We start from the raw sequence: 25,259 nt of genomic DNA on the forward strand, positions 1-25,259 counted from the left end.
GGCACTCTTTCGTCTGTCTAGGACCTGCGGGAGAAAAGGGGGCAAGGCCCACCTGCATCCAGAAGGCGGGGGAGAGGGAAGGCTAGTAAATGAGGAAAAGGATATTCAGGTCCTAGCCTGCGCCCAGGTTCCAGAGCCGCTTGGGGATACGGGGCGGGGCAGGCAAACTCCGGGAACGCACTGGGGCGCACCAGTGTTGGGGGCGAACGCAAGACCCCAACTGACCCTCTCTTAGAAGGTGGGCAGGTAGAAATCGCGCGCCGATTGCCCTTGGCCGCTCAGCTCAACCCTCCCGAGAGAGACGCGCGCGAGAGAGACGTGCAAAGCCGAGGGCGCTGCCTGTCGGTCATTTGTCCCCGCAGCTACAGGGTTGCCGGCGACTTCTACGGCTGAGAAGGCGCGGTGGGCGGGCGGGGCGAATAGCCCCGGCCTGGCCCTGCCCCTGGGGCGGCCCCAGGGACTCGGGCGGCGAAGTGACGACGCCCAAGTTTGCTCTGGCTTTCGACCCGGGAACCTCCTCGGGCTCGCCCCTGGGTCAGAGGGTGAGGTGAAGGCTGCTGGGCGGACCCAATTAGTATTCTAATTAACCTCGGCCAAGTCTCAGCGCTCTGGGGATCCAAATCCGGGCAAAACGCCAATAATCCGAGCCGCACATTCACTCCCTTTGCAGCCCTGCCCGGCCCCGTGTCTCCCTTTTCTTTAGAGGAACCCAAATGTTCTCCCTCCCCCGCTTTTTTCGGCAGCTCTTGTTCCTTCAGGGCTAAGTCCTGCTAAACTCGTTTCCCCCGCAGCTTGGGAGGGGCCGGCTACAGGTTCCTCTCCCCTCCTCAGGTGTCTGCCCGGCCCTCCCTCACCCCCCGTGTTGTTTTTTCCTCATCAACAGTTTTATCTTCCTCCAAATCCCCAGTTTGGCCTAGGTTAATGTCCAACAGAAAAAGTGACCACCTCCAACACTAGGCTGCATGTCCCACTTTAAAAAAAAAACAAAAACCAGCTGAGAGCAATGGCTGACTAGGAATTTACTAAAGCTTTGAAATAAAGCTTCTGAAGTTTTATGGGGTCACAGCTTGCCTTCTCTCCCGTACGCCACCTTCCTGACTTCCACCAGAGGCCCAGCTCAGAAAATCTCAAAAAGACTCGTGTAAAAATACATTCAATACATAATCATTGCAAGTGTTCTAACACTGCCATCCTTAACCCTTGCCCCTTTCACCAATCGTTCTTCAGCCCTGCTGGATCTCCTTTCTATAACCCTGTTACTAATGATTAAAGGTAAGAGTGAGATGAAGTCTCTAAAAACTAGAGGAATGCATTGTTCCTGTCTGTACTATCTGAGGTGTACTTTCTGCAAGAATCAGTCCTAAAGTGGCTCCAGTTGACCACCCAACCCTAGGCCCCCCACTGTGCCCTCAGACATCCTGTCTCAGCTCTGGGGCTGACAGGAAGTGAAACTCAATTGTCTGCATAGCAGACCTGCCTGGGACCCAGCCCTGAGCCCCGGATGTGCCACCTCCCCCCTCCACCCAAGGAGGAAGAGGAGAACGAAGATGATGGGGAGAACAAGGCTGTTGTTTTTTCCTTTCCCTTTGTTCGTTGCGGTTTCTTTCTTTCTGATTTTTATGATGTGGTTGATTAAAGAAATGAGCACCTGGAACTGTAGGCATTAGAAGCCTCCTCCTTAGATGTTTCTTGGCCTTTCTTCCTCTCACCCCCATCAGTAAGTTACTGAGGTATGATGGAGCACAGATCTTGAAGAAGACTCAAGCCCACAGTATAATTGATTCCATCTTATTCCTTATTAGAGGCATCATCTCATTCCCCACTTTGAAGTCTCAAAAAAATGTCTTAAAAGGAGTATCTTTAACTTCATGTAGGAACACAGCTGAGCATGACAGAGTGAAAAACACACGTTGTACATAGGGTGGTAGCACTACAAATGTTATTTGTGAGGAAATCTGAGTTCCTTGAGGATTAGTATCATACCAAGATTTCTAGGTGAGGGGCACAGGAGAATAAAACTGATTGGAAGAGGGGCTAAGGGAGCCTGTTCTTACATCATTCAGGATGGCTTACACACATACCCATACTCTTTGGTGCAGTCCCTAAGCTGGGCTATCTATGTCTTTGGCCGTTCTGCAAAACAAAGTAGAGGACCTGATGCATAATAATCCTTCAAAAGTGCTTATGATTCCATGACTAAGGAGATCATGTAGGAAGAGGAGACGAAGGATAGAGGGTGGCAGGGTTCTTGTCTTTTTAAGCTTAGAGGGGAGACAGAAGCAGAAAGACAGGCTGTCTCCACTCCCTACCTCAGATCTCCAGTTCAGATGCAACAATAATACTCCAAACTCTTATTACTCAGCAGCTATATTTCTGATAAAAATGGAGGGTTCTCTTCCAAGTCTCAAAAGTCAGGAGCTGCTTAGATCCCTGTTTCCACTAGAGGGCCTCATGTATTCATTCCTTCTCCTCTCCAACCCCCACCAAAAATATGTGTATATTACACGTGTGTTTATGTGTACTTACATGCACAACATACACACAACACCCAAATACACCCTTCCAATCAGAGCTCCCCCCTCCCTACTCTCCACCACCAGGTGTAAAAGGGAAGATTCCAAGAACTCAAGCCTTTGTTACTGTGTCCTATTTCAATGAAGGGTAGGACGGGGTTAGACCGGCGTTGGGGCGGGGCCAGGGAGCTGGATGCCTGGGTCCTCAGTTCCTACCAGTGAGTCCCTAGGCCTCTGTCTTTCTCCCCTGCTCTACCAGCCTCACCACCATCCATGCTGCCCCAAGAGCCTTAACTCGGAGCAGATTCCAGACAGGAGAAGCTGAAAGGATCTCCTTTCACCCCGACTTTTGACCAGGGCTTCCACACCACCTGCCAAGGCCAGCAGGTAAAGTGAGGGTTAGAGCACAAAGAAAGGGTGGACACAGAGGAAAATGCTCTTTGCACCTGAACCTTGACCCCAGAATTAAGGGAAGAATCTGTGTCTTGAAAGGAGTTGTTCTTAGCCTGGGGAAAACAAATCTGAGACATCTGGGGTTTGGGTTTAACGGAGGCGAGAAAACTGGAGGCAAAGGTGGGCAGATTCTCTCAAACTGTGTCAAGCAGTGTGGAGCCCGTGGTGGCAGGGAAGTGTTTGGTCATAGGATGTGCAGTTTGGCACTCTGGCCTTGCTGCTGAAGCATCTCCTGAGTGTAAATTCAATCCATGGTGGACTGAAAGGACTTGGGAAGTCCCCTGATGGCAGCATTTAGGAGAGGGTGAGAAGGTGGCTGGGTGGGCAACTGCCAAGCTGTCTCATCAGCGGGCTCCCCATCCCATTCCCACCTATCTTCGCCTGCCTGGGTTGGGATTCGGGGAGAGGCTGTAAGTTACTGGAAAGACGGAAACAGAGCTGTTACCGGGGCGGGAAGATGAGCAGCGTTGGAATGCGGAGAAAGTGGCACAAACCAGAGCCTTGGAGATCTGGGGATCGGGGGAGGAGGGAATCGGTTCTGATGAACTAGAAGTTCCCCGAGTTGGGGGCGCTGGGCGCCGGCTGGCGGGCGGGCTGGCCGGGGTGGGGGGCGGGCAGCTGTGTCGTCAGGAGCGGGGCGGCCCCGCGGCGGCCGCGCCTGCCTGGCCCGTCCCCTCCAGCCCAGCTCGAGCTCCAGCTCCCGCGCCGGCGCTCCAGCTCCGACCGCGCGCCCTCCGCATGCAAGGTAGAGACCCCGCGAGCCCCGCGCCGCCTCCCACCCTCCCGCACTCGAGCGGGTCGGGTCGGAGGCCGCGGGAGGGGACGCCCCACGGGCTGGGGTAGGGCTGCTGGGCCGAGAAGGAGGAAGCGTGACAGCTGGAGTGGGTAGCTAGAAAGGTTTGCGCCAGGAGCCGGGGGCAGCAGGAGGGTTGGCCCAGAACCCCATAGGCAGCGTTTTCCCTATACCTTCCCCTCCATCTCTCGGATCCCTGATCACTCGGACGGATGCTGAAGCTGGCTCCTAGGGACCCGAGTCGGAGGAAACTCAGCTTTGGAACCTCCACAGCGCTGCACGGGTGAAGGGTACTTGTTTGGCCTCCTGGTGCCCAACTTCCCACCCCTCTCCTTTCTACACCTGTCAGCGGGAAGTTTCTGAAACTACCAGGGTCTGAATCCCACTTTTCACCTTTAAATTGGGAAAATGAGGTTTATGGAGGAAGGCATGCAAATATTACCGGGCATCTTCCCAACCTCCTAACCATATGAACCCACATCCCCCAACCATGCCAACATTGTAACTTCCTCCTGTACTACACAGCGACACTCCCACCACCCCACACACACAAATAGCACCTCCTTAATCAGAGAGCACTACCGTCTGCGATGTTTGTGGAAGCTTAACAAATTTCAAGGCTTCAAGCCAAATGATTCCCTCTCAGGGGCCACTGATAGCAAGGATGGGCAGGAAAGAAGGGATCCTCCCTCAAACCTCAGAAAGAGGAGGAGGATGCAAGCCCTGGAATGGCTAAGGGATTCAGAAGTCCAGGTAATCTGTTCTGGGCGGTCAAAGAGGAGTGCCTGCCCCTTGGGGTTCCTTGCTGATCAGCCTGAGTGTTCTGGGGACATAGCTGATTCTTGGGTAGTGGTAAACCTACATGACTTGGAACGTGAGCCGTGAGTGTTGAAGTGAAAAAGAAACTTTAAATGTTAGCACAGGCTTTGGAAATCATATTTATCTCTCAGTTACCAGCAATTTTAGTACTTAATGTTTAAAATAAGATCTAGAAGACCAGAGACACTAAGATTTAATGGAATGGACTAAGGATAGAATGTCTAGAGTCTGGGTGTGACCTTGAGAGAGTAGTTCTCTCTCTGGGCCGCAGTTTTCTCCTCTGTAAGATAAGAGAGTTGGTGCCTCCCAGCTTGGAGGATGTTCTAGGATTCTCCGCCTCCATGTCAACTTCTTACTTTCTCACCCCAAGTTAGTAGGGGCAGGCAGGGAAACCAGAGGAGGGAAGGGAAGGGAAGGGTGAGTCACAAATAGCTGGCAGGCGGGCAGCAGACCCCACCCTCCCAGCCCTAGCATTCGCCTGGACTAGCCCAGGTTATGGCTTCAGGGTTGGGATGCAGCAGGACAAAACTGGACTTGTTTCAGATTTTTAAGGCCCTGGACACCTGAAAAAAATCCCAGGAGGCTTTATGTCCAAGTTCTCAGCCCAGACGTGTCGTTGGACCCTGATCATCTAGTTTCTGTAGCCACCTCCTCACCCTCCCAGAGGCAAAGTGCAGGATCTTGATATTACATGTCTGTGCCTGAGACATGGCACAAGTGGGAAGCTGTACAACTGGGCTTCCCTGCCTCTGGGAGTCCCTTGGAATTTATGCCATCCTGGGTCCAAGGCATCATTTTTCCTAATCTTCAGACATGTTTCTCTAGGTACCACCCTTGTATAATAACAACAAGCTAATGTTTATTGAGTTATTTCTCTGTGCCATGCAGTTTGCTAAGTATATTGCATGTTTTACCTTATGTAATCTCCATGTGGTGACTGATTTCTCCAGGTACCCATTTTACAGATAAGAAAAGGGAGATGAAATAACTCATCCAAGAGCTAGAATTCCAATCCATGCCTATCTAATTAAAAAATCCATTCTTTTAACTTCTACTATATACTACATTTAAGACCAGAAGGGTTTGAAAAGACAGGCAAGAGAGGAGTATTGTGCCTTTCCTGTTTGCCCCTTGCTTGCTCACTCAGTCATTTTCTCTCTCACATTCCATTTCCTGGAACCTTGGAGCCATCTAAGAATCCCCAGGGGTAATCAGAGGCTAATTAAGCCATACGGGCCCCATTAAGCATAAGACAATTATGTATTCATTAGATCTGTTGGCAGACAAAGTTAGATTGTAGTCAATGAAAGGGCCAGATGGGTGGAGTCCTTTCTTCAGAATATTAGTGTCTCAGTACCTGCTTTTAAGTGTTCCCAGAGAGTGTCCAGAATAGGAATGCTATACTTGGAGGTATGTGGCAGAGATGCCCCAAAGGCAGAGGCTGCAGAGAAGGTTCTTGCGTCATCAGAAAAGAAATTTTAGTGGGCCCTAACAGCCTCCTTAAGCCTGCCCCAACAACCCTAAATAAGTGGGCAGAAGTGAGACAGAAGGTTAGGGCCTTGGGTTGAGTACCACAGTAAGTGGCTTTTAAACATCATTCATCATTTTCCTTCTCCAGGGGATCTTCCCAAACCCAGGGATTGAACCCAGGTCTCCCGCATTGCAGGCAGATGCTTTAACCTCTGAGCCACCAGGGAAGCCAGCAAATAATTAGTTAGCACCTACTGTATGTGTTCCAGGCTTCCCAGTGGCTCAGTGGTAAAGAATCTGCTTGCAATGCAGGAGACCTGGGTTTGATCCCTGGATTGGGAAGATCCCCTGGATGAGGAAATGGCAACCCACTCCAATATTTTTGCCTGGGAAATCCCATGGACAGAGGAGCCTGGAGGGCTGCAGTTCACGGGGTTGCAAAGAGTCAGACACGACTTAGCAACTAAACCACCACCACCACCACATGTGCTCCACGTTTTCTCGTATTCCCCTCGCTGTCCAGATGGATGCTCTAGTGTCCCATTTATCATTTTTGGATTAATATTCCCCAAATATGACTCCCTAACTTGATACAACTATCTGTACAACTGTTACGGAACACTTAAAACATGATGGGCGTTAGGTACTGAGGACAGAGTGGTGAACAAGTCTGATAAGCTCCTGCCCTGTGAAACTTATATTTTGGTAGGAGATGACAAACAGTAAACAAAGAAGCAAATGAATTGACAAGATAATTTTCAGTTGTGATAAGTTCTGCCAAGGAAACAAAGGAGGTTGCTATGTAAAGGAGGGGGCCTACCTTAGGACAGAATGATCTGGAAAGGTCTCTTGGAGGAGCTGACATTTCAGCTTAGGCAAGAAGTCATCTCTGCCAAGAGCAGGGAAGGGTGTTCCAGGCAGACAGAACAGTAAGTCTCATGGCCCTGAGCAGGGAAGAACTTCGTGTGCTGGAGGAACAGAAAGGAGGGCAGTGAGACTAGAGAGCACTGTGTGAAGGGGAGAGTGGAACAAAAGGACAGAGAGGCAGGGGTGTGTGTGGGGAGAAGTGGGCGGGGGTATGGGGGGAACGCACCGCACAGTTCTTGGGTTGGAGCCTTGGCGCCTCCACTTTTTACCTGCCATGGGAAGTCCCAACCTCTTTGAGCTCCGATTTTTTTCATCTATCAGATCAGATCAGATCAGTCACTCAGTCGTGTCCGACTCGTTGTGACCCCATGAATCACAGCACGCCAGGCCTCCCTGTCCTCCCTGTCCTGTTTTTCATCTATAGAATGGCTATACCAATGATTTCTTATCTCAGAGTTTGATTTTACTTCTTAATACAATAATAACTACCATTCCTTATAGACCGTCTATATATGCCAGGTGTTATACTAGGTACTTTTCATACATTCTTTTTTTCTTTTCTTTTCTCATGCATTATTTGACTTAATCCTCGCAACTATGAAAGATAGACATCATTCTCCCCATTTTATAGATATAACTTGCCCAAGTCACACGATGGTATCAGAGCTAAGAATGGAATCCCCATATGACTAACCCCAGTTCTGTCTGATTCCAAAGTGGTGCTGTACTATGCTAATGTAATTTATTATTGTTACTGCTGTTATTGAATCTTCAAGGCAAGTTGCCCCCTGCAGCTTGGCCCCTGGGCCAGCAGTGGTCAATATGATCCACACAGGGCTCGTCCTTGGTTCCTGAGTCCCACAGCTGAATGCTGGGGCTTCCTAAACACTGCCAACCTAGCAGGGTGGAAAGAAAGCTCCCTCACTCAGCACAACCGTCCTGGAGCTGATGCTCAGCGCCTTCTTCCCCTACCTCCTCCCACTTGTCTCCTGCCTGGGGCCCGCCCTTCCCCAGTGGAGCTCCGCAGGACGCAGACAGGCGGAGCCGGGGCTGGGGGCCCGGCTAGAGCTGGTTCTGTGTCGCGCGCATCAGAAGCGCTAGAGGTCGTTGCGGGGCGTGGGTGACTCTGGGAGTGGTGGCTGAGCGGGGCTGGGGACCAGGGCTGGAGGCGGAGCAAGATGGGGTCGTGGCCCGGGAGGCGTGCGGCCATCTCAGTGAGAACCACTGCAGGGCCGGGACTGCGGGATCCGAAAGGAAAGGGAGGAAAGGGAGATGGGACTGAGCTCAGGGCCGGCCGAAACTGAGATTGTGGAGATTGGGGGTGGAGGGAGAAAAGGTAGAAAAGCGGACGAAGGACACACCCGCAGAGACACTGTAGCCTAGGAAAGCGGGGGTGGGGGCGGGGAAGTGAGGGTGGTCAAGAGATGAATCAAGACAGACTGGGGCAGAAATCAGAGAGCTGGAGAAGGATCCAGAAATGTTGGAGATGGAGTCAAGGATGAGTCAGAGAAACAGACACAGAGAACAGACACTGTCAGGGAGAGATGGAGACACAAAGGAGAGTAACAGAAGAAAAGGAAGATACTTGGGGAGGGACTCAGACAGAGAAGGAAGAGAAACAATAGTAGGAGTGGGAAATGAATGGAGCAGACAGAAGCGAAGAGGCACAGAGAGTTGATCAGTCCTACCACATGCTCTTGTCATCTTCTTCCAGAACTGCCCTTGGAAGCAAAGTTCCAAGGCCCAGAAGTACTACAAACAAGCTGCCTTTGTGTTCATCCTTAAGAAAAAAAGAAAGATGGCCAAGGAGAGGGGCCTAATAAGCCCCAGTGATTTTGCCCAGCTGCAAAAATACATGGAATGTGAGTCTTCCCTCTCAGTCATTCAGTCCTGGAGACCCTACCCTTAGACAATCCCTCCTCCTCATTCCCCCCAGCTCCCCCTCTTTTCCCTAGTGGCCTTGAGACTGGATGCTCTTGACATATGCCTGACTGGGAGAAGGAGGGCAGGCAAATCGGGAGACACCTGGGGTCTTAGCTTTCTACTCACCTTCTCTAAATCTTAACTGCCTGCTTCAAATCTCAGAGAAGAGAAGTAAAGAGGGCAACCGATTTGGAGGAACTGAAAGGTTTTTCTCTCTGTATTTCTGTTTTTTCTTGAAATTTCTTTTTCAACTCGCTGGAATCTTCTTTCCTGTTGGATGTCGGGGGAGGGGGTGGCTAGCAGAGGGTAGGGAAATCTGAACCAGAATAACACTATCTTCCCTCTCTTCACTCCCTAGACTCCACCAAAAAGGTCAGTGATGTTCTGAAGCTCTTTGAGGATGGTGAAATGGCTGAATATCTCCAAGGAGATGTAAGTGGCCACTGGGAAATCGTCTCCTTCACCAATTCCTCCCACCTTTGTTTTTGCTACTCGATTGGGATCCCCAACTTCCAGGGATTATTCTGGCCGAATCCTTGCTGTCCTCTCTCCAGATTCCCCCCGCACCCATGGTTACTGCAGCTGTTACTTAGGACAAAACGAGATTCTGTGAATTCGGGACTTAGCCCAATAAACCACACTCCTGCCTTGGATGCTTCTCAACTCTGCATTTATTGTCATGTCCCCACCACTCCCAGCGCACTCCCCAATTCCCATCCCGCAGATCTCCCTGGGGTAATGCTTGCTCTCATCATAGGCCATTGGATACGAGGGGTTCCAGCAATTCCTGAAAATCTACCTGGAGGTGGATAATGTTCCAGATCACCTAAGCCAGGCACTGTTTCAGTCCTTCCAGACTGGCTACTACATAGAAGACACTGTAAGAGAAGGTATGGTCACACATGGGTGGGACTGGGCTGGGCCTCCAGCCCAGAAGAAAAGTCAAATTACGTGGGAGTTTGGGGAGTGAGAGTTGAATTGAGTCACATCTTGGGGGCAGGGTGGTGGGAAGGAGAGGTAGAGGGTAGCCAGGCTGGTCTAGGAGCCAGAGGGAGAAAAGTGAAAGGTGAAAGGGGAGAGTTGAAACAAACAAAGGAAAAGAGAAGAGCCAGATGGAGGGAGCCCCAACCTGAGATCTGCTGCACTTTTTGTGACCAGATGTGGTGTGTCTCAGTGATGTCTCCTGCTACTTTTCTCTTCTGGAGGGTGGCCGGCCAGAAGACAAGCTAGAATGTGAGTTGCCATTCTGGACTGGGAGAGGGGAGGAAAGGTGAAGGGAAAGAGGGTATTCCCTAGCCAGACAAAGGTGGGGTCAGAGAATGGGCCCCATTTCCTTTGTTTCCCCAGACTCCTTATACCTAACGCCATCTACCAGAGTCACCCTAGTTCCCATGTCTTATATATTTTCACGTGGGTGACCTAGGATGTTCTTGGGATTTGGGAGGTGTATACCGTTGCCCCTCCCTTTTTGTCTCCTGTCTCAGTCCCAGCCCCAAGTCCTGAGTTCTTCATCCAAACAGTCTCTCCTTATCTCTTTGTTTCCCCTGTATTCGGTTATGAATTCTTTGGATATCCCTCACAAACTGACCCCTAAAACACCCCACAGTCACCTTCAAGCTGTACGACACGGACAGAAATGGGATCCTGGACAGCTCAGTGAGTTGGGGGACCTATATGCTGGGCAAGGGAGTATGTGTCCGTTTGTCTGTGCTCTCCTGTCCCAACTCTTCCAGGACCTTAAGCAGAGGAAGCTAGAGGGAGAAGCTGAGTCCTCCAGGACTAAATTTGGGAGTAGGTCCCAAGCTCTTGGGGCTTCCTTGATGGCTCAGTGGTAAAGAATCTGCTTGCCAGTGCAGGAGACTCAGGTCTGATCCCTGGATCAAGAAGATCTCCTGGAGAAGGAAATGGCAACCCACTCCAGTATCCTTACATGGAGAATTCCATGGATGGAGGAGCCTTGTGGGCTATATAGTCCATGGGGTCTCAAAGAGTTGGGCATGACTTAGCGACTAAACAACCACAACCCAAGAAGCTCTTGACGCCTAAAAGTGGATGCTGGAGACATGATCTGGGGACTCCCTTGCAAAGATAAACACATAGGCACTCATTTACTTGACAGAGGCACTTGAGAATGAGAGGGGGTCTGTGGGTGGAACCTTGATCTCTAGAGAGTTTGGACAGTTGGTAGTGAGGTGGGATATGGCTGTGGCTCTTACCCTCTTCGTCCCCAGGAAGTGGACAGGATCATCATACAGATGATGCGAATGGCTGAATACCTGGATTGGGATGTGTCTGAGCTGAGGCCGGTAAGGCGATTCTTCCTGCATGTCCCTTCTTATACTTCCTCCTTAGTCAGTCCTTTATTTGTCCTCCCCCATTTCTGACAGGCAGCTTGGTTGCCCTCGGCTAGGATGGTTAGGCTGAGTGTCCTAGGGGGCAGTAGAAGTAAGGGGTTACTCACCCCATAAGTGTATCTCCCTGCCTTCTCTGCTCAGATTCTTCAAGAGATGATGAAAGAGATTGACTATGATGGCAGTGGCTCTGTGTCCCTGGCTGAGTGGCTCCGGGCTGGGGCCACCACCGTGCCACTGCTCGTGCTGCTGGGCCTGGAGATGGTGAGTAGGAGAGATTTGTGAGGATGGGTAAAACAGTTGTCTTGGGTTGTAATTGCCAGAGTTGGCTCTCTAAGGGCTTAGACATTCCCCAGTGTCTGCTATGCCCTCCCAGACCCTGAAGGACAATGGGCAGCACATGTGGAGACCCAAGAGATTCCCCCGACCAGTCTACTGCAACCTGTGCGAGTCGAGCATTGGTCTTGGCAAACAGGGGCTGAGCTGTAACCGTGAGTGATGGGGCCTAGAATTGTGGGAGAAGAGGGGAAGCCCAGCTATATGTGGGAACACGGTGCTCTGAACTCCGAGAGACCTGAGTTTGAATCCTGGGCTCTTCCAGTGACTGGTTATGTGACCTTGTTGTGATTGTTTCAGGTCTCAGCCATACATATACATGTATCCATTCTTCCCCCGACCCCCCTCCCATCCAGGCTGCCACATAACATTAAGCAGAGTTCCATGTGCCATACAATAGGTCCTTGTTGGTTATCCATTTTGAATATAGCAGTGTGTTCATGACCTTGCCAAACTCTCTAACTATCCCTTCCCCCCAGCAACCATAAGTCCATGCTTTCAGTCTGTGAGTTTCTTTCTGTTTTGTAAGTTCATTTGTATCATTTCTTTTTAGATTCCACATATAAGGAATGTCATACGATAGTTCTCCTTCTCTGTCTGACTTACTTCACTCAGTATGACATTCTCTAGGTCCATCCATGTTGCTGCAAATGGCATTGCTTCATTCTTTTTAATGACTGAGTAATATTCCATTGTATATACATACCACATCTTCTTTATCCAGTCCTTTATCGATGGACATTTAAGTAGCATCTAGGTCTAGCCACATAACATCTTTAAGTCTTAGTTTCTTCAACTGAAAATGAGATAATATGAGCGTTAAATAAGTTGATACCAGAAAAGTACTTCATTCATTGCATGTATCTACTATTAAGTCTGCAATAAAAATTAGCTATTATTTTTGGTGGTGTTATATCTGGGCATCCTTTTACATCATCCAGCTCAGTTTCTTGACACGTGAATGGAGTGGGGTTGAGCATTTGGTAGCAATTGCTCTTTTAGGGGGAAGAGTGAGCAAAAGACCCAGGTCTTGGAGGTGAGTCCAAGTCCAAGTCCACCTCAAACTTTAATTCTGTGCCACACCCTCACAGCAAGGGGTTAGATGTCGGCTGCAGTGAGTAATGCTGCCTGGCCCCCAGGTAAGGAGGAAATAGGGGATGGGGGCAGCAGTTAAGGTGCTGACCTTTCTCCCTCTGGCCCAGTCTGTAAATACATCGTTCACGACCAATGTGCCATGAAGGCCCTGCCCTGTGAAGTCAGCACCTATGCCAAGTCTCGGAAGGACATTGGTGTGAGTGACCCCATGCCCACTCAATCACCACCCACATCCTGGCCCTGGGTCTTGGCCCGTAGCTGCCCTGAGACCTTCCCCAAGTCCCTGCCTCAGACCCTCTCAGACAAGAGATTGCCTTTCTCCCCAAGGTCCAATCACACGTGTGGGTGCGAGGAGGCTGTGAATCTGGACGGTGTGACCGCTGTCAGAAAAAGATCCGGATCTACCACAGTCTGGTTGGGCTGCATTGTGTGTGGTGCCACCTAGAGGTCAGTTTGGGAGCAATCAGCCCAGCCTTGCTCTGGGCCCCTACATGAGCGGCCCTTTCCACCCCACTACCCACCACCACCCACGCCCGCCTCCTCCAGCACGTCTCCCTAACAGCCTTGGTTATACTAGACTGCAAGTTGACAGGTGATGGGGTTCCCTTCATGATCTCTCCACACCTGCCTTGTCTTTCAGATCCATGATGACTGCCTTCCAGCCATGGGCCATGAGTGTGACTGTGGGCTGCTCCGAGATCACATCCTGCCTCCGTCTTCCATCTATCCCAGCGTCCTGGTGAGACTCTTGGGCAGCACTTGGGAAGGGAGCAGGAGAGCTTCCCCACTTTAAACACGGACACATACAATGTCACTTAGAGCAGAGAGCCTACATTTCTGGGATTCAAGTCAGATTGTCATCTGTTTATGGAGTCACACAATCCAGTTTTCCTTCCCTCTGCCTCCTTCCCTTCCTAGGCCTCTGGACAGGAGCGTAAAACTAGCAAAATAAGCCAGAAGACCATGGATGATTTAAGTTTGAGCACTTCTGAGGCTCTGCGGGTACAGGGCCAAGAGGGCTTCATGGTGGGGACTTCATGGGAGGAAACCTGGGTGTTGGAGCCTGCTCCCTGGGAGGGGAGGGGAAAGCCTTCTGGGGGGAAGCCAGCCCTCTGCCCCTGTTTCTAGGGTCCATCTTCACTCTGACAAAATCCTGCTTTCCTTATCCTTACTTTCTTCCCTCAATGCAGATTGATCCTGTTTCTAACACCCACCCACTTCTGGTCTTTGTGAACCCCAAGAGTGGCGGGAAGCAAGGCGAGAGGTGAGGAGAGAGAGAGAATAGCCTTTGTGAAATCGAGGGAGAAGACCAGCAGAAGTTGGGAATCTATATGTATGGAGGGGACATACCTTACGGACATTAAGAGTGTGGAGTACAGGGACTTCCTTGGAGGTCCAGTGGTTAAGACTCTGAGCTTCCACTGTGGGGGGCAGGGATCCCATCACTTGTTGGGGAACTAAGGTTCTGCATGCCACGCAAAAAAAAGAGTGGAGTACAGAATGTCCATCCCCTCCATGAGCTTTCTTTTTTCTCCACACAGGGTGCTTTGGAAATTCCAGTATCTGCTGAACCCTCGACAGGTGTTCAACCTCCTAAAGGATGGTCCTGAGCCAGGGTGAGGATAGATTAGGGGCTGTATCACAGGGTTGTGTGTGTCTGCCTTTCTGTGTACGTTGGAAGAGAGCAGGAAAGAGTGCATGTTGGGAGGGAAGGGCCAGGGAAGCCCAGAAAACCAGACTTCACGATGCTGCTTTTGCTGGGTATCCCCAACCCTGAATTCTCTGGCTCATCTTTGCTCTGCTCTCAATGGAAGGAGATAACTGTTTCTGTCTCTTCACTGAGGAGTGGCTATAAGGTTGTACTTTTTTTAGCCTTAATGGAAACAAGTCTTTTGACAAAGGGAAAGGGCATTATAAGGAATGAGAGACAATGAGTACTTACCCTGCCTTTCCAAGAGTTGGGGAGCCTTAGTCCTGATAGCCTTTGTCATTTTCCCTTTCACTTTTTGTCTCAGACTCAGATTCTTCAGAGATGTTCCTGATTACAGGATTTTGGTGTGCGGCGGAGATGGCACAGTAGGCTGGATTCTAGAGTCCATTGGTCAGTGAAGGCAGAGGCTTCAGGCTGGGCTCAGGGGGAGTGTCCCTCCAGAGCTAACTCTCTCCATCCATCTCCTCACCTGCCTCCCCAGACAAAGCCAACTTGCCTTTTGTGCCTCCTGTCGCTGTGTTGCCCCTGGGCACTGGAAATGATCTGGCTCGTTGCCTAAGATGGGGAGGAGGTAAGTGGTTAGAAATTGTTTGGTAGCTCAGCTAGTAAAGAGTCCGCCTGCAACGCAGGAGACCCCGGTTCAATTCCTGGGTCTGGAAGATCCCAGGAAGAAGGGATAGGCTATCCACTGTAGTAATCATTGGCTTCCCTGGTGGCTCAGACAGTAAAGAACCCACCTACAATGTGGGAGACCTGGGTTCGATTCCTGGGTTGGGAAGATCCCCTGGAGGAGGGTTTGGCAATCCACTCCAGTATTCTTGCTTGGGGAATCCCCATGGACAGAGGAGCCTGGTGGGCTATAGTACATGGGGTCACAAAGAGTTGGACATGACTGAGCAGCTAAGCACAGGGGAGTGAGGGAGTTGGGTAGGAAGGGGAAGGCACATAGAGAAGGCATTTAGGGGACTTCCCTGGTGGTCCAATGGTTCAGACTCCAAGCTTCCACTGCAAGGGGTACAGGTTCAATCCCTGGTTAGGAAACTAAGATCCCACATGCCATGCGGAGCAGCCAAAAGTTTTGTTTGTTTGTTTTTTAATTTAAAATAGGCATTTAGGCATCTGGTGAAGAAAAAGTGTTGGTGGAGAAGAGAGGCACAGATAGGTGGGTCCTAAAGTAGATCGTCTCAAAGGAAGAGGGCTCTGGAAGAAGCCAAGGACCTGAAGGGTCAAGGATGACAGTCTGGACTTAGAAGGGTCAAGGGAGACAGTCCTCTTCCCTATAAACTTGAAAATACTCTTTTGTTTCTCCCAGGTCTTAGAGCTCAGAATCAAAGAAAATGTGAGTGAAGAAGACAATGTGGGAATAAGAAAGGGCTATATGTAAGAGCTATGTACAAGAGCTAAGCCAGATACTGAGTGATGAAGCTAGCAGGGAACTTGGCTGTGGCTCATTCATTTATTCAGCCAATTACAGTTGGCCCTTGAACAGCATGATCTTGAACTGTGCTGATCCACTTACTGAGGATATTTTTTGGTAGTAAGTGTTACAGGATTACACAGTCCATGGTTGGTTGTATCTACAGATGCAGAGGAACAGTGGATTTGGAGGGCTAACTATAAGTTATACTCAGATTAACCCCTATGTTATTCAAAGGTCAACTATAATCAGAAATCATTCATTCATTCATCATAGTTTTTTTCCCAAGTCTATTGCAACAGTCCCCTAAGGGCTCTCCCATTTCTAGTCTTTTTTTATCCCTTCGAAGAGAAGGTTTGAGGGATGGTATTGATAGATAAAGAGGTCAGTGTGGGGGAAGGTTGAAACTGTCTTGGAATGAGGAAGTTGTCTTGGAGTTGAGGCTCTTGGATTCAGAGTCCAGCTTTGAGATCTCACAGGAGATTATGGAATGGGAGCTTGCTAAGGAGAGAAAAAGGTATTCTAGGTGAAAGAAGTTGTGTAAGACCAGCAGAGCCACCAAACAACATGGTGATGCGTTTTGGGAAGTGTGAGTCATTCACTGTGACTGGGACTAGGACGCACAGTGGGCTGTGGGGAGAGGGAAGCTCGACCGAAGCAGGGTTCAGACAACAGAGGGTCATGAATGCTGCGGAGTTTCTAACTTCATCCTGCCAGAGACTGAAAGCTGACAGCCCACAGACATGATTCGTACTGTTTCATACTAGTATGTTTGCCTTGCAGAGTTTTAAACTTTTTTGACCTTGGCTATATCTAAAAATGGATCATGTATTCTTCAATTCACCATAATTCTCTCAGCTCCCTGCTACTCATTCACTTTACCTTTCTAGCCTCTGAGGCATTTGAATGTGCCATCCCTGAACCATGGGGAACTCTGGAACTCGTGAAATATATATATAGGTATATAGATACAAATATATTACTTTCTATCAGTTCAGTCACTCACTTGTGTCCGACTCTTTGGGACCACACGGACTGCAGCACGCCAGGCTTCCCTAGTCCATCACCAACTCCCGAAGTTTGCTCAGACTCATGTCCATCAAGTCAGTGATGCCATCCAACCATCTCATCCTCTGTTGTCCCCTTCTCCTCAAAGTAATATGTAATATTACTTTGTATATAATAAAATTTTTTTTGGCCGCATTGGGTTTTCGTTGCTTTTGCAAGGGCTTTCTCTAGTTTCAGCGAGCAGGGGCCACTCTTCATCGTGATGCTCAGGCTTCTCATTGTGGTGGCTTCTCTTGTTGCAGAGCACAGGCCCTAGGCGCTCAGGCTTCAATGGTTGTGGCTCACAGGTTCAGTAGTTGGAGCACATGGGCTCAATAGTTGTGGCACATGGACTTAGTTGCTCTGCGGCACGTGGAATCTTTCCGGACCAGGGTTCAAACCTGTGTCTCCTAAATTGGCAGGAGAATTCTTATCCGCTGTGCCACCAGAGAAGTCCAAAATTACTCTTCATATAAAATATTATCCCAGAAAGTAGAAATATCTCTGTATATAGTAATTTGAATCTTGTATGTAAACATATGACCATTTTTGGAGGGGTGTTCTTAAATTCTCAGCATCTGACTTTGTTTCTTTTTTCATTACAGTTACTGTTTTTTTAAACATTTATTTATTTTATTTGGTTGCACTGGGTCTTTTTATCTTTTTTTGGCTGCTCTGGGTCTTTGTTGCTACTTGGGCTTTTCTTTAGTTGCGGCAAGCAGGGGTTACTCTCTAGTTGTGTTACACAGGCTTCTCATTGCAAGGCTTCTCTTGTTGTGGAGTATGGGCTCTAGGTGCCGGCTCAATGGTTGTGGCACACGGGTTTAATTGCCCTGAGGCATGAGAATCTTCCCAAACCCGTGTTCCCTGCATTGGAGAGCAGATTCTTAACTGTCGAACCACCGGGGAAATTCCTGACTGGTTTCATTGCAGTATTAGACTCTTTGAAATCATGAACTTTGAATCTTCACTCTTTTTTTTTCTAAAGAAACATACAGTTATTTTATTTATTAGTTATTTATTTGGCCGCACCCAATCTTAGTTGTGGCATGCAGGATCTTTAGTTGCAGCACGCACGCTCTTCGTTGTGGCGTGCGGGATCTAGTTCCCTGACCAGGGATTGAACCCAGGCCTCTGGCATTGGGAGCTCAGAGTCTTGCATCTGGACCACCAGAGATGTCCTTTCACTTTGTGCTTTACAAATGAGATCTCATAGCAGTTTCTGCTAATTCCATCTGAACCATGAAAATAATTATTTGAATACAGCGCTAATGAAAAATTTGTATTGATATTGAAAAAAATCCTAAGATTCGAAGAGGAATTGATGAAAGGAATACTGCTATGGGAGCTCTATGGAGGATGGATTGGATGCAGAAAGCAATACCTCAATTGCAGTAGTCTAGTTGATTCCTCAGTGGGTAAAGAATGTGCCTGCAATGCAGGAGACACAAGAGATGCAGGTTTGATCCTTGGGTTGGGAAGAGCCCCTGGAGGAGGAAACAACAACCCACTCCAGTGTTCTTGCCCGAAAAATGACATGGACAGAGGAGCTTGGTGAGCTACAGTCCATGGGGCCGCACAGAGTTGGACACTGAACACAGTACACAGTCAAGAGAAGATGAACACAGAAGCAAAGGCAGCATGACCAGTGAAGTCATGAGGTAGAAGCCACAGTGAAAGTGAAGGAAAGTGAAGCCGCTCAGTCGTGTCCAGCTCTTTGCGACCCCATGGACTGTAGCCTACCAGGCTCCTCTGTCTAAGGGATTTTCCAGGTAATAGTACTGGAGTGGATTGCCATTTCCTTCTCCAGGAGATCTTCCCGACCCAGGGATCGAACCCGGGTCTCCCACATTGTAGACAGATACTTTACAGTCTGAGCCACCAGGGAAGCCACAGTACTTGGTAACTAATAGACTGGGGGATGAGGTGAAGACAAGTCTAAGACATTTTCTAGGTTTGTGAACTAAGCAGATGGGCTACTATTTATTAAGACAGGGAATTTAGAAGGAGGACCAGTTTAAGGAAGAAAGATAGATTCTGTTTTGGATATATCGAGTTCAGGTATCAGTGGAGCTCCCAGATGGAGATGTGTGGTGGGTAGTTAGAACTTGACGTTAGGAATTTAGGAGAGAAGTCAGGGCTGAAGATACGTGTTTGAGAGACATCTGCTCCAAAGAGAGAATTGATGTCCTCAGAGGAGATGAGTTACCCAGGGAAAGAGATAAGAAGAGAAGGTAGATAAGGACAGCCAGATCTTGGTAAACATTCTATTTAAAGGTTGAACAGAAAAGATGAATTATTAAAGGAGTCTGTACTAGTGTCCTATTGCTGCTGTAACAAATCACCATGGTGCCTTAAATCAACACAGATTTATTATCTTAACAGTTCTGGAGGGCACAAATCCATAATCATTTCCACTGAGCTAAAATCTTGGCAGGGGTGAAAACATACTCAGAGACTTAGAGAACAAACTTATGGTAACCGGGGGGAAGAGTTGGGGGAAGGGATAGTTAGGGAGCTTGGAATCAACATGTACACACTGCTATATTTAAAATGGATAACCAACAATGACCTTCTGAATAGCACAGGGAACTGCTCACTGTTATGTGGTAGTCTGGATGGAAGGGAGTTTGGGGGAAAATGGATACATGTATGTATATGGCTGAAACTATCACAACGTTCTTAATTGGCTATACTCCAATATAATACAGGGCTATATTTTTTTCTAGAGGCTCTAGGGGAGAATCCCTCGCCTTGCCTTTTCCAGTTACTAGAGGCTGCCTGCGTTCTCTGGCTCATGGCCCACCTTCCGACCAACAGTGTTATCATTCCAAGCTCTGCTTCCTTGTCATATCTCCTTCCATGACTCTTCTCTCTTGTAGCCTTCTTTCACTTATAATGAGCCCTGTGGTTACACAGGGCCCAGCCAGATAATCCAGGATGATCTCCTCATCTTAAAGTCCTTAGTTTAATCTTGTCTGCAAAGTCTCTTTTGCCATTTATTCACCAATTTTGCAGATTAGGTTGTGGACTTCCCTGAAGGGCCATTGTTTTGCTTACCACAGAGACTCAGAAAAAACAGAACAGGTCCTCTGTAATTTGGTGGTATTTTAGAGGCTAAGTGAGGAGTTTCATGAATTAAAATGAGAACTAAAGATATACTGTTGGTTTTGGCAGGAATCACTGGCAGTCTTTGCCAGAAGAGTTTCACAGGGTGGTATTGAGAAAGGCAAATTATAGTGGGTTGAACCATTGATGAAATGTGAGGAAGCGAAGATATTTTTTTAATCTTTTTTTTTCTTGATTACAAAAATAATACATGCACGTGGTAAATAATAATAATAATAATTCAGGACTTCCCCAGTGGTTCAGTGGTTAACACTTCATTCTTCCACTGCAAGAGGCAGAGAGGTTCGATCCCTCATCAGAAAAGTTCCATGTCCTGGCCAAAAAAAAAGTCAAACATCTCAGATATACTTGCCAAGAAAATGAAAGTTCCCTGGAATCTACCTCCTCAAGTTTTGGAGTCTGTTCTTCCATATTTTTCTCTCTAGACACATACTAATATGTATTTAAGCAATAAGATCATTTTATTGATGATTTTCTATTTTCAATAAACGGTTCATCTTAGTTATATTTCAATATGGTCAGGTTTGCCTCACTTTTTTTTTTTACTACTGAGCGGCATTCCATTGTGTGAATATGCCATAATTTATTTAAGTAGCCCCCTCCACCCACCCACCCTTTTTTTCGGCCATACCATGAGGCTTGCAGGATTACAGTTCCCCAACCAGAGACTGAACCTGAGCCTTGGTAGTAAAAGTATCAAGTCCTAACCACTGGACTACCAGGGAACTTCCTAACTAGTCTCATATTGATAGACATCCGGGTAGCATTCAATTTTTTAATCATATACCATGCTGCACTCTATTTCTGTACACAGCTGTGAGAATTTCTCTAGGAGAGATTTCTAAAAGTGGAATTGCTGGCTCAAAGAGTATAAACATTTTACTGGTTATTTTATCTTTTAAAAATTATACAAATATTGCATCAGTACATTTTCACTGTGAAAGATTTTAAAAAGTAAAATATGTGAGTCTTCACATAAAAGTTTCCTCTTCCCTACCCCCTCACCAAATTCCACATTCCTCCCCAGAGATAACCACTGTTCCCTATTTGCACTCATTTTTCTGTTTACACAAACACAGAGAGCTTTTAAACAAACAAATGGGATCACACATTGTCCTGGCACTTCTTTTTTCTTTGAATATGTCTTGGAGAACTTTCCAAGTTATTTCTTAGAGATTTGAATTAGATTATAATAGCTGCACATTATTTCATGGCATGGATTTGGCATAATTTATATAGCTTTCCCCTCATAATGGATATTTAGTTTTTTGGGGTTTTTTTTTTTGCTGTTTTAGAGAGTGAGTACCTCAGCAAGAATCCTTGTACATCCATCCATCTCTATATACATTTGTGTTTCTGGAGGAGAAATTCCTAAAAGTGGAATTGCTGTGTCAGAGAATATGTTTTGATAACATTTCAATAAAAGTTGCCAAATTGTTTTCCAAAAATGAAATACCAATTTATGCTCCAACTAACAGCAGATGAGAGTGCCAGTTTATTCATAATCCCATTAACACTTGGTTTTCTCAGCCTCTTTATAATTTGTCAATCTGACAGGCAACAAAAAGTTAACTACTTTACAGTTTTAATTTACAATTCTTTTAGTTATTAGTAATACTAAGCATCTGTAATAGGCATATTGGCCATGCATATTTTTTCTTTTGTGATTGGCTTGAGTTGTTTGCCCATTTTTCTATTGACTTTTTGAATATAATGTTTTGTAAGTACTTTTCAAATGTTGGATAAGTTAGTCTATTATATGTGCTACAGGTACTTTTTCCCAGTTTGTCTTTTTTAAAGGTGTGTGTTTATTTAACCATACAGAAGTTGTATGTTTGGGCCTTTTTTTCTTTTGGTCAGAACTATTTCTGTTTATTTTATGTCAATTTTGAAAATTCCAAAATATATTTGCTTTACTTTTGTTTGATTTCAGAAATTTTTAATTTAATTTTAATATGATTGGATTTATTGGCCTTTTTATTTGGCTCTAAGTTTTGTACTATGTTTCTAAAATTTTTTATTTTATAAAATAAAAGTTATATTTTTATACAAATATTTATAAAATAAAAATTTTTATATATTTTATGGCATACAGCTGATTAACAATGTTGTGATAGTTTCAGATGGACAGCAAAGGGACTCAGCCATACATATACATGTAGCCATTCTCCCCCTACCCATCTAGGCTATACTATGCTTTAGAAAGGCTTTTTCCACTCAAAAATGATAAAACATTCATTCATGTTTTCTGCTAGTACAAATTTTGCTTACTTTTAAATTCTTTGACCCATCTTGAATTTATCTTAGTATCAGGGGTTGTTACTTCTGCATCCAGCACCATTTACTGAATAATCTTTCTTTTTCCATTTCTTTGAAATGTCATCATATACTAAATTCCCACATACACTCGAGTCTATTTCTGGGACACTCTGTTCTTTGCTATTGAACTTTTTATTCTATTCATGGCATTCATGCCAGTATCAGCCTGTTTTGATACTGTTGCTTTATACTGTGTTCTATCTGGGAGAAGAGAAAGCATCAGAGAAAGAGATCATTGCCATTCATCACTCATCTTTTTCAGCGCTTTTCATTTTCCTGGCAATTTTCTTTACTTTTCCAGATGAACTTTGGCATTATGGTTAGATGTGCACACACATTGGAAACTTTCACCCTCTATGACAGTGACAGTGTGGAGAAAAGGGTCAGTAAGTGTCTGACCTTAAGACTGGTTCATGGAAGCCCTGACTGAGCACCCTGCCCTTGTGTGCTTAGGGCTGGTAGGGTCTGCAGCACAAGAGCATAGTCTCCCTGAGAATTTGTGGAGCTGGGAGCTTAGAGGAGGTCCCTCCTCTGGGACCCAGGGCTTAGTACTAACCTGTTTTCTCCCCCATCCTTAGGGTATGAGGGACAGAATCTGGGGAAGATCCTCAAGGATTTAGAGACAAGTAAGGTGGTACATATGGATCGATGGTCTGTGGAGGTGATACCCCAACAAACTGAAGAAAAGAGTGACCCAGTCCCCTTTCAAATCATCAATAACTACTTCTCCATCGGTGTGGTCAGTAGAGTGGGGCATGGGCAGGGGAGGGAGAGGAGGGAGTGGGGGTCAAGCAGGGAAAGGCTAGAAGAGGGCAGAAAAGGAACGTAGAGGCTAAGGGAGCCATGACCCAGGGAAATGAGGAGTTGGGGGATAGTGGTATGAATTGCAAGAAGAGAATGTGGGATGTATCACTCCCAAACTGGAGAGTGAAAGAAAGAGGGTTCTGTGCTGAGAAAGGAGGCAGTCTCTGATCTCACTTGCCCTGGACTCCCCAGGATGCCTCTATTGCTCACCGATTCCACATTATGCGAGAGAAATATCCTGAGAAGTTCAACAGCAGGTGAGGGAAGGGAGAGTGTGGGCATACACAGTGGCAAGGACCAGCTTTGGCCAAGTTTGACTCCATGCTTTGGTGGGCAGTGACACTTGTAGGAAGCCCCTTGACCAAGCTTCCCTGTTCCCACTGGGACAGCAGTTGGGGGGTGATGCCCTTCCCTGTCACTTAATCTACCTCTGCCAGCACTGTATAACTTGTCCCGTCCCTCCTGGGCCTGGCGTTGGGGCCAACACAGAATGAAGAACAAGCTATGGTACTTCGAATTTGCCACTTCTGAATCCATCTTCTCAACGTGCAAAAAGCTGGAGGAATCTTTGACAGTTGAGGTGGGTGTGTTGAGAGCCAACCCCACATCCTTTTCAGCTTCTTGTATCTTATTAGTAATTTCACCCTCTGCAGGAGCCCTCGGGAACTTCCCATATTCTTGAACCTATACTTTGACCTCTCAGCTCTCTAATTCTGATTTCCCAAGCTCTCAAGAAACACCAGTCCTTCATTCTCTCCACCCCTTGCAAACCTGCACGTCCTAGCCTTCCCTGTGTGTTACCTGGTGGAGGGAATGGGCACGGCCATTGTGATGCCATGAGGCAAGGATCTGTGCTCTCCCCGTCTCAGATCTGTGGGAAACCACTGGATCTGAGCAACCTGTCCCTAGAAGGCATTGCAGTGCTGAACATCCCAAGCACACATGGTGGCTCCAATCTCTGGGGTGACACCAAGAGACCACATGGCGATATCCATGGGATCAACCAGGCCTTAGGTGCTACTGCCAAAGTCATCACCGACCCTGATATCCTGAAGACCTGTGTACCAGGTGAGAGGAGCAGCCTTGGGAGCTGAGTTGGGGGTGGGTGGGCGGTACTAAGGGCAAAGTATGACTCTTTGGTGGCACCCTGCTTCTACAAAACCTATCTCCCTACTTCCCACCCTGCAGACCTAAGTGACAAGCGGCTGGAAGTAGTGGGGCTGGAGGGTGCAATTGAGATAGGCCAGATCTATACCAAGCTCAAGAATGCTGGACATCGGCTGGCCAAGTGCTCTGAGATCACCTTCCAGTAAGAAAAACTCCAGCTGGGGGCTCTGAGGGAAGCAGTGGAGCCAGGAAAGCAGACAGATTATGGGAATGGTGGGGAGGGCCTGTCCCAGATCTTCCTTGGTAACAAAGGGGCTTAAAGCCAACCTGGGAACAGAGTTGTGGTACTCAGCTGGCAAAGAGGCCGCCACCAATTTGTCTTGACCTTACACAGCACCACAAAAACCCTCCCCATGCAAATTGACGGAGAACCCTGGATGCAGACACCTTGTACAGTGAGTATTGCCTGTGCCTGCCAGAAACAACCTCTGGGCTCTATGGATCCTAAATTTCCATTCCATGGATTCTTTACTTCCTTCTGAGGCCTGAAGTTCCCCTGTGCATCTTCCTCCTAAATCCTGATTTCTCAGCCCCTGGCCTTCCAACTGTGGCCTCTCTAGGACCCTGAACAGATTTTCCCCTAAGTCTCTGCTGCTCTAGCCCCAAGGCACCAGGTCCTGCCTCTGAATGTTCCTCCTTCCCTTCCAGATCAAGATCACCCACAGGAACCAGATGCCTATGCTCGTGGGCCCACCCCCTCGCTCCTCCAATTTTTTTGGCTTCTTGTGCTAATGGGGACATCTCAGCCTCCAAGCCAGCTGTGAACCTCCTTGTCCCTGGACTGTCCTCCCCAGGCTCTGTAAATTGCTGCCACACCCTCCTGCTAGCTCAGGGGGGTGTTCCTCCACCCTCACAGTATTTATTATCCTGCACCACCTCCACTACTCCCCATGCATATGTGCACACACACACATACACACACACACACATACACACATCACAAATAATTCATTTAAAGTGCCTCATCTGAATAAAATGAACTTTTTTCCCCACTGGGATAGCTGTTAAGTAAGTGGTACACCTCCTTCCTTTATCCCTCCACCCC

General features: G+C 47.6%; 1 protein-coding gene across 6 annotated transcripts; it reads left to right on the top strand.

The window, feature by feature from the left end:
* Window positions 1-2,691: 2,691 nt before the first annotated feature.
* DGKA (diacylglycerol kinase alpha) lies at window positions 2,692-25,222 on the top strand. Of its 6 annotated transcripts, none has more exons than XM_027542164.1 (24): window positions 2,692-2,900; window positions 8,630-8,777; window positions 9,197-9,270; window positions 9,596-9,728; window positions 9,997-10,071; window positions 10,445-10,494; window positions 11,070-11,144; window positions 11,334-11,453; window positions 11,566-11,680; window positions 12,728-12,816; window positions 12,948-13,067; window positions 13,261-13,359; window positions 13,539-13,622; window positions 13,811-13,884; window positions 14,162-14,236; window positions 14,636-14,721; window positions 14,813-14,902; window positions 22,822-22,982; window positions 23,240-23,304; window positions 23,537-23,627; window positions 23,917-24,115; window positions 24,236-24,356; window positions 24,549-24,609; window positions 24,863-25,222. In XM_027542164.1, exons 2-24 carry the CDS (start codon window positions 8,714-8,716, stop codon window positions 24,944-24,946), a joined length of 2,205 nt encoding a protein of 734 aa, XP_027397965.1. In that variant the 5' UTR covers window positions 2,692-2,900; window positions 8,630-8,713; the 3' UTR covers window positions 24,947-25,222. The 6 variants fall into 6 exon arrangements, with proteins under 6 accessions (XP_027397965.1, XP_027397964.1, XP_027397968.1 ...); XM_027542163.1 differs by lacking the exon at window positions 2,692-2,900 and adding an exon at window positions 3,607-3,711; XM_027542166.1 differs by lacking the exon at window positions 2,692-2,900 and adding an exon at window positions 8,001-8,018.
* The last annotated feature ends 37 nt before the right edge of the window (window positions 25,223-25,259 follow it).

The sequence above is a fragment of the Bos indicus x Bos taurus genome, chromosome 5 (assembly GCF_003369695.1).
Source record: "Bos indicus x Bos taurus breed Angus x Brahman F1 hybrid chromosome 5, Bos_hybrid_MaternalHap_v2.0, whole genome shotgun sequence".
Lineage (NCBI taxonomy): Eukaryota > Metazoa > Chordata > Mammalia > Artiodactyla > Bovidae > Bos > Bos indicus x Bos taurus.

Coding starts and splice junctions, on each gene's coding strand:
- DGKA (XM_027542162.1), top strand. CDS start 8,094: ATGGGGTCGTGGCCCGGGAGGCGTGCGGCCATCTCA. Junction 11,681..12,727: donor ACAGGGGCTGAGCTGTAACC/GTGAGTGATGGG, acceptor CCTCTGGCCCAG/TCTGTAAATACATCGTTCAC. Junction 14,237..14,635: donor AAGGATGGTCCTGAGCCAGG/GTGAGGATAGAT, acceptor TTTTTGTCTCAG/ACTCAGATTCTTCAGAGATG.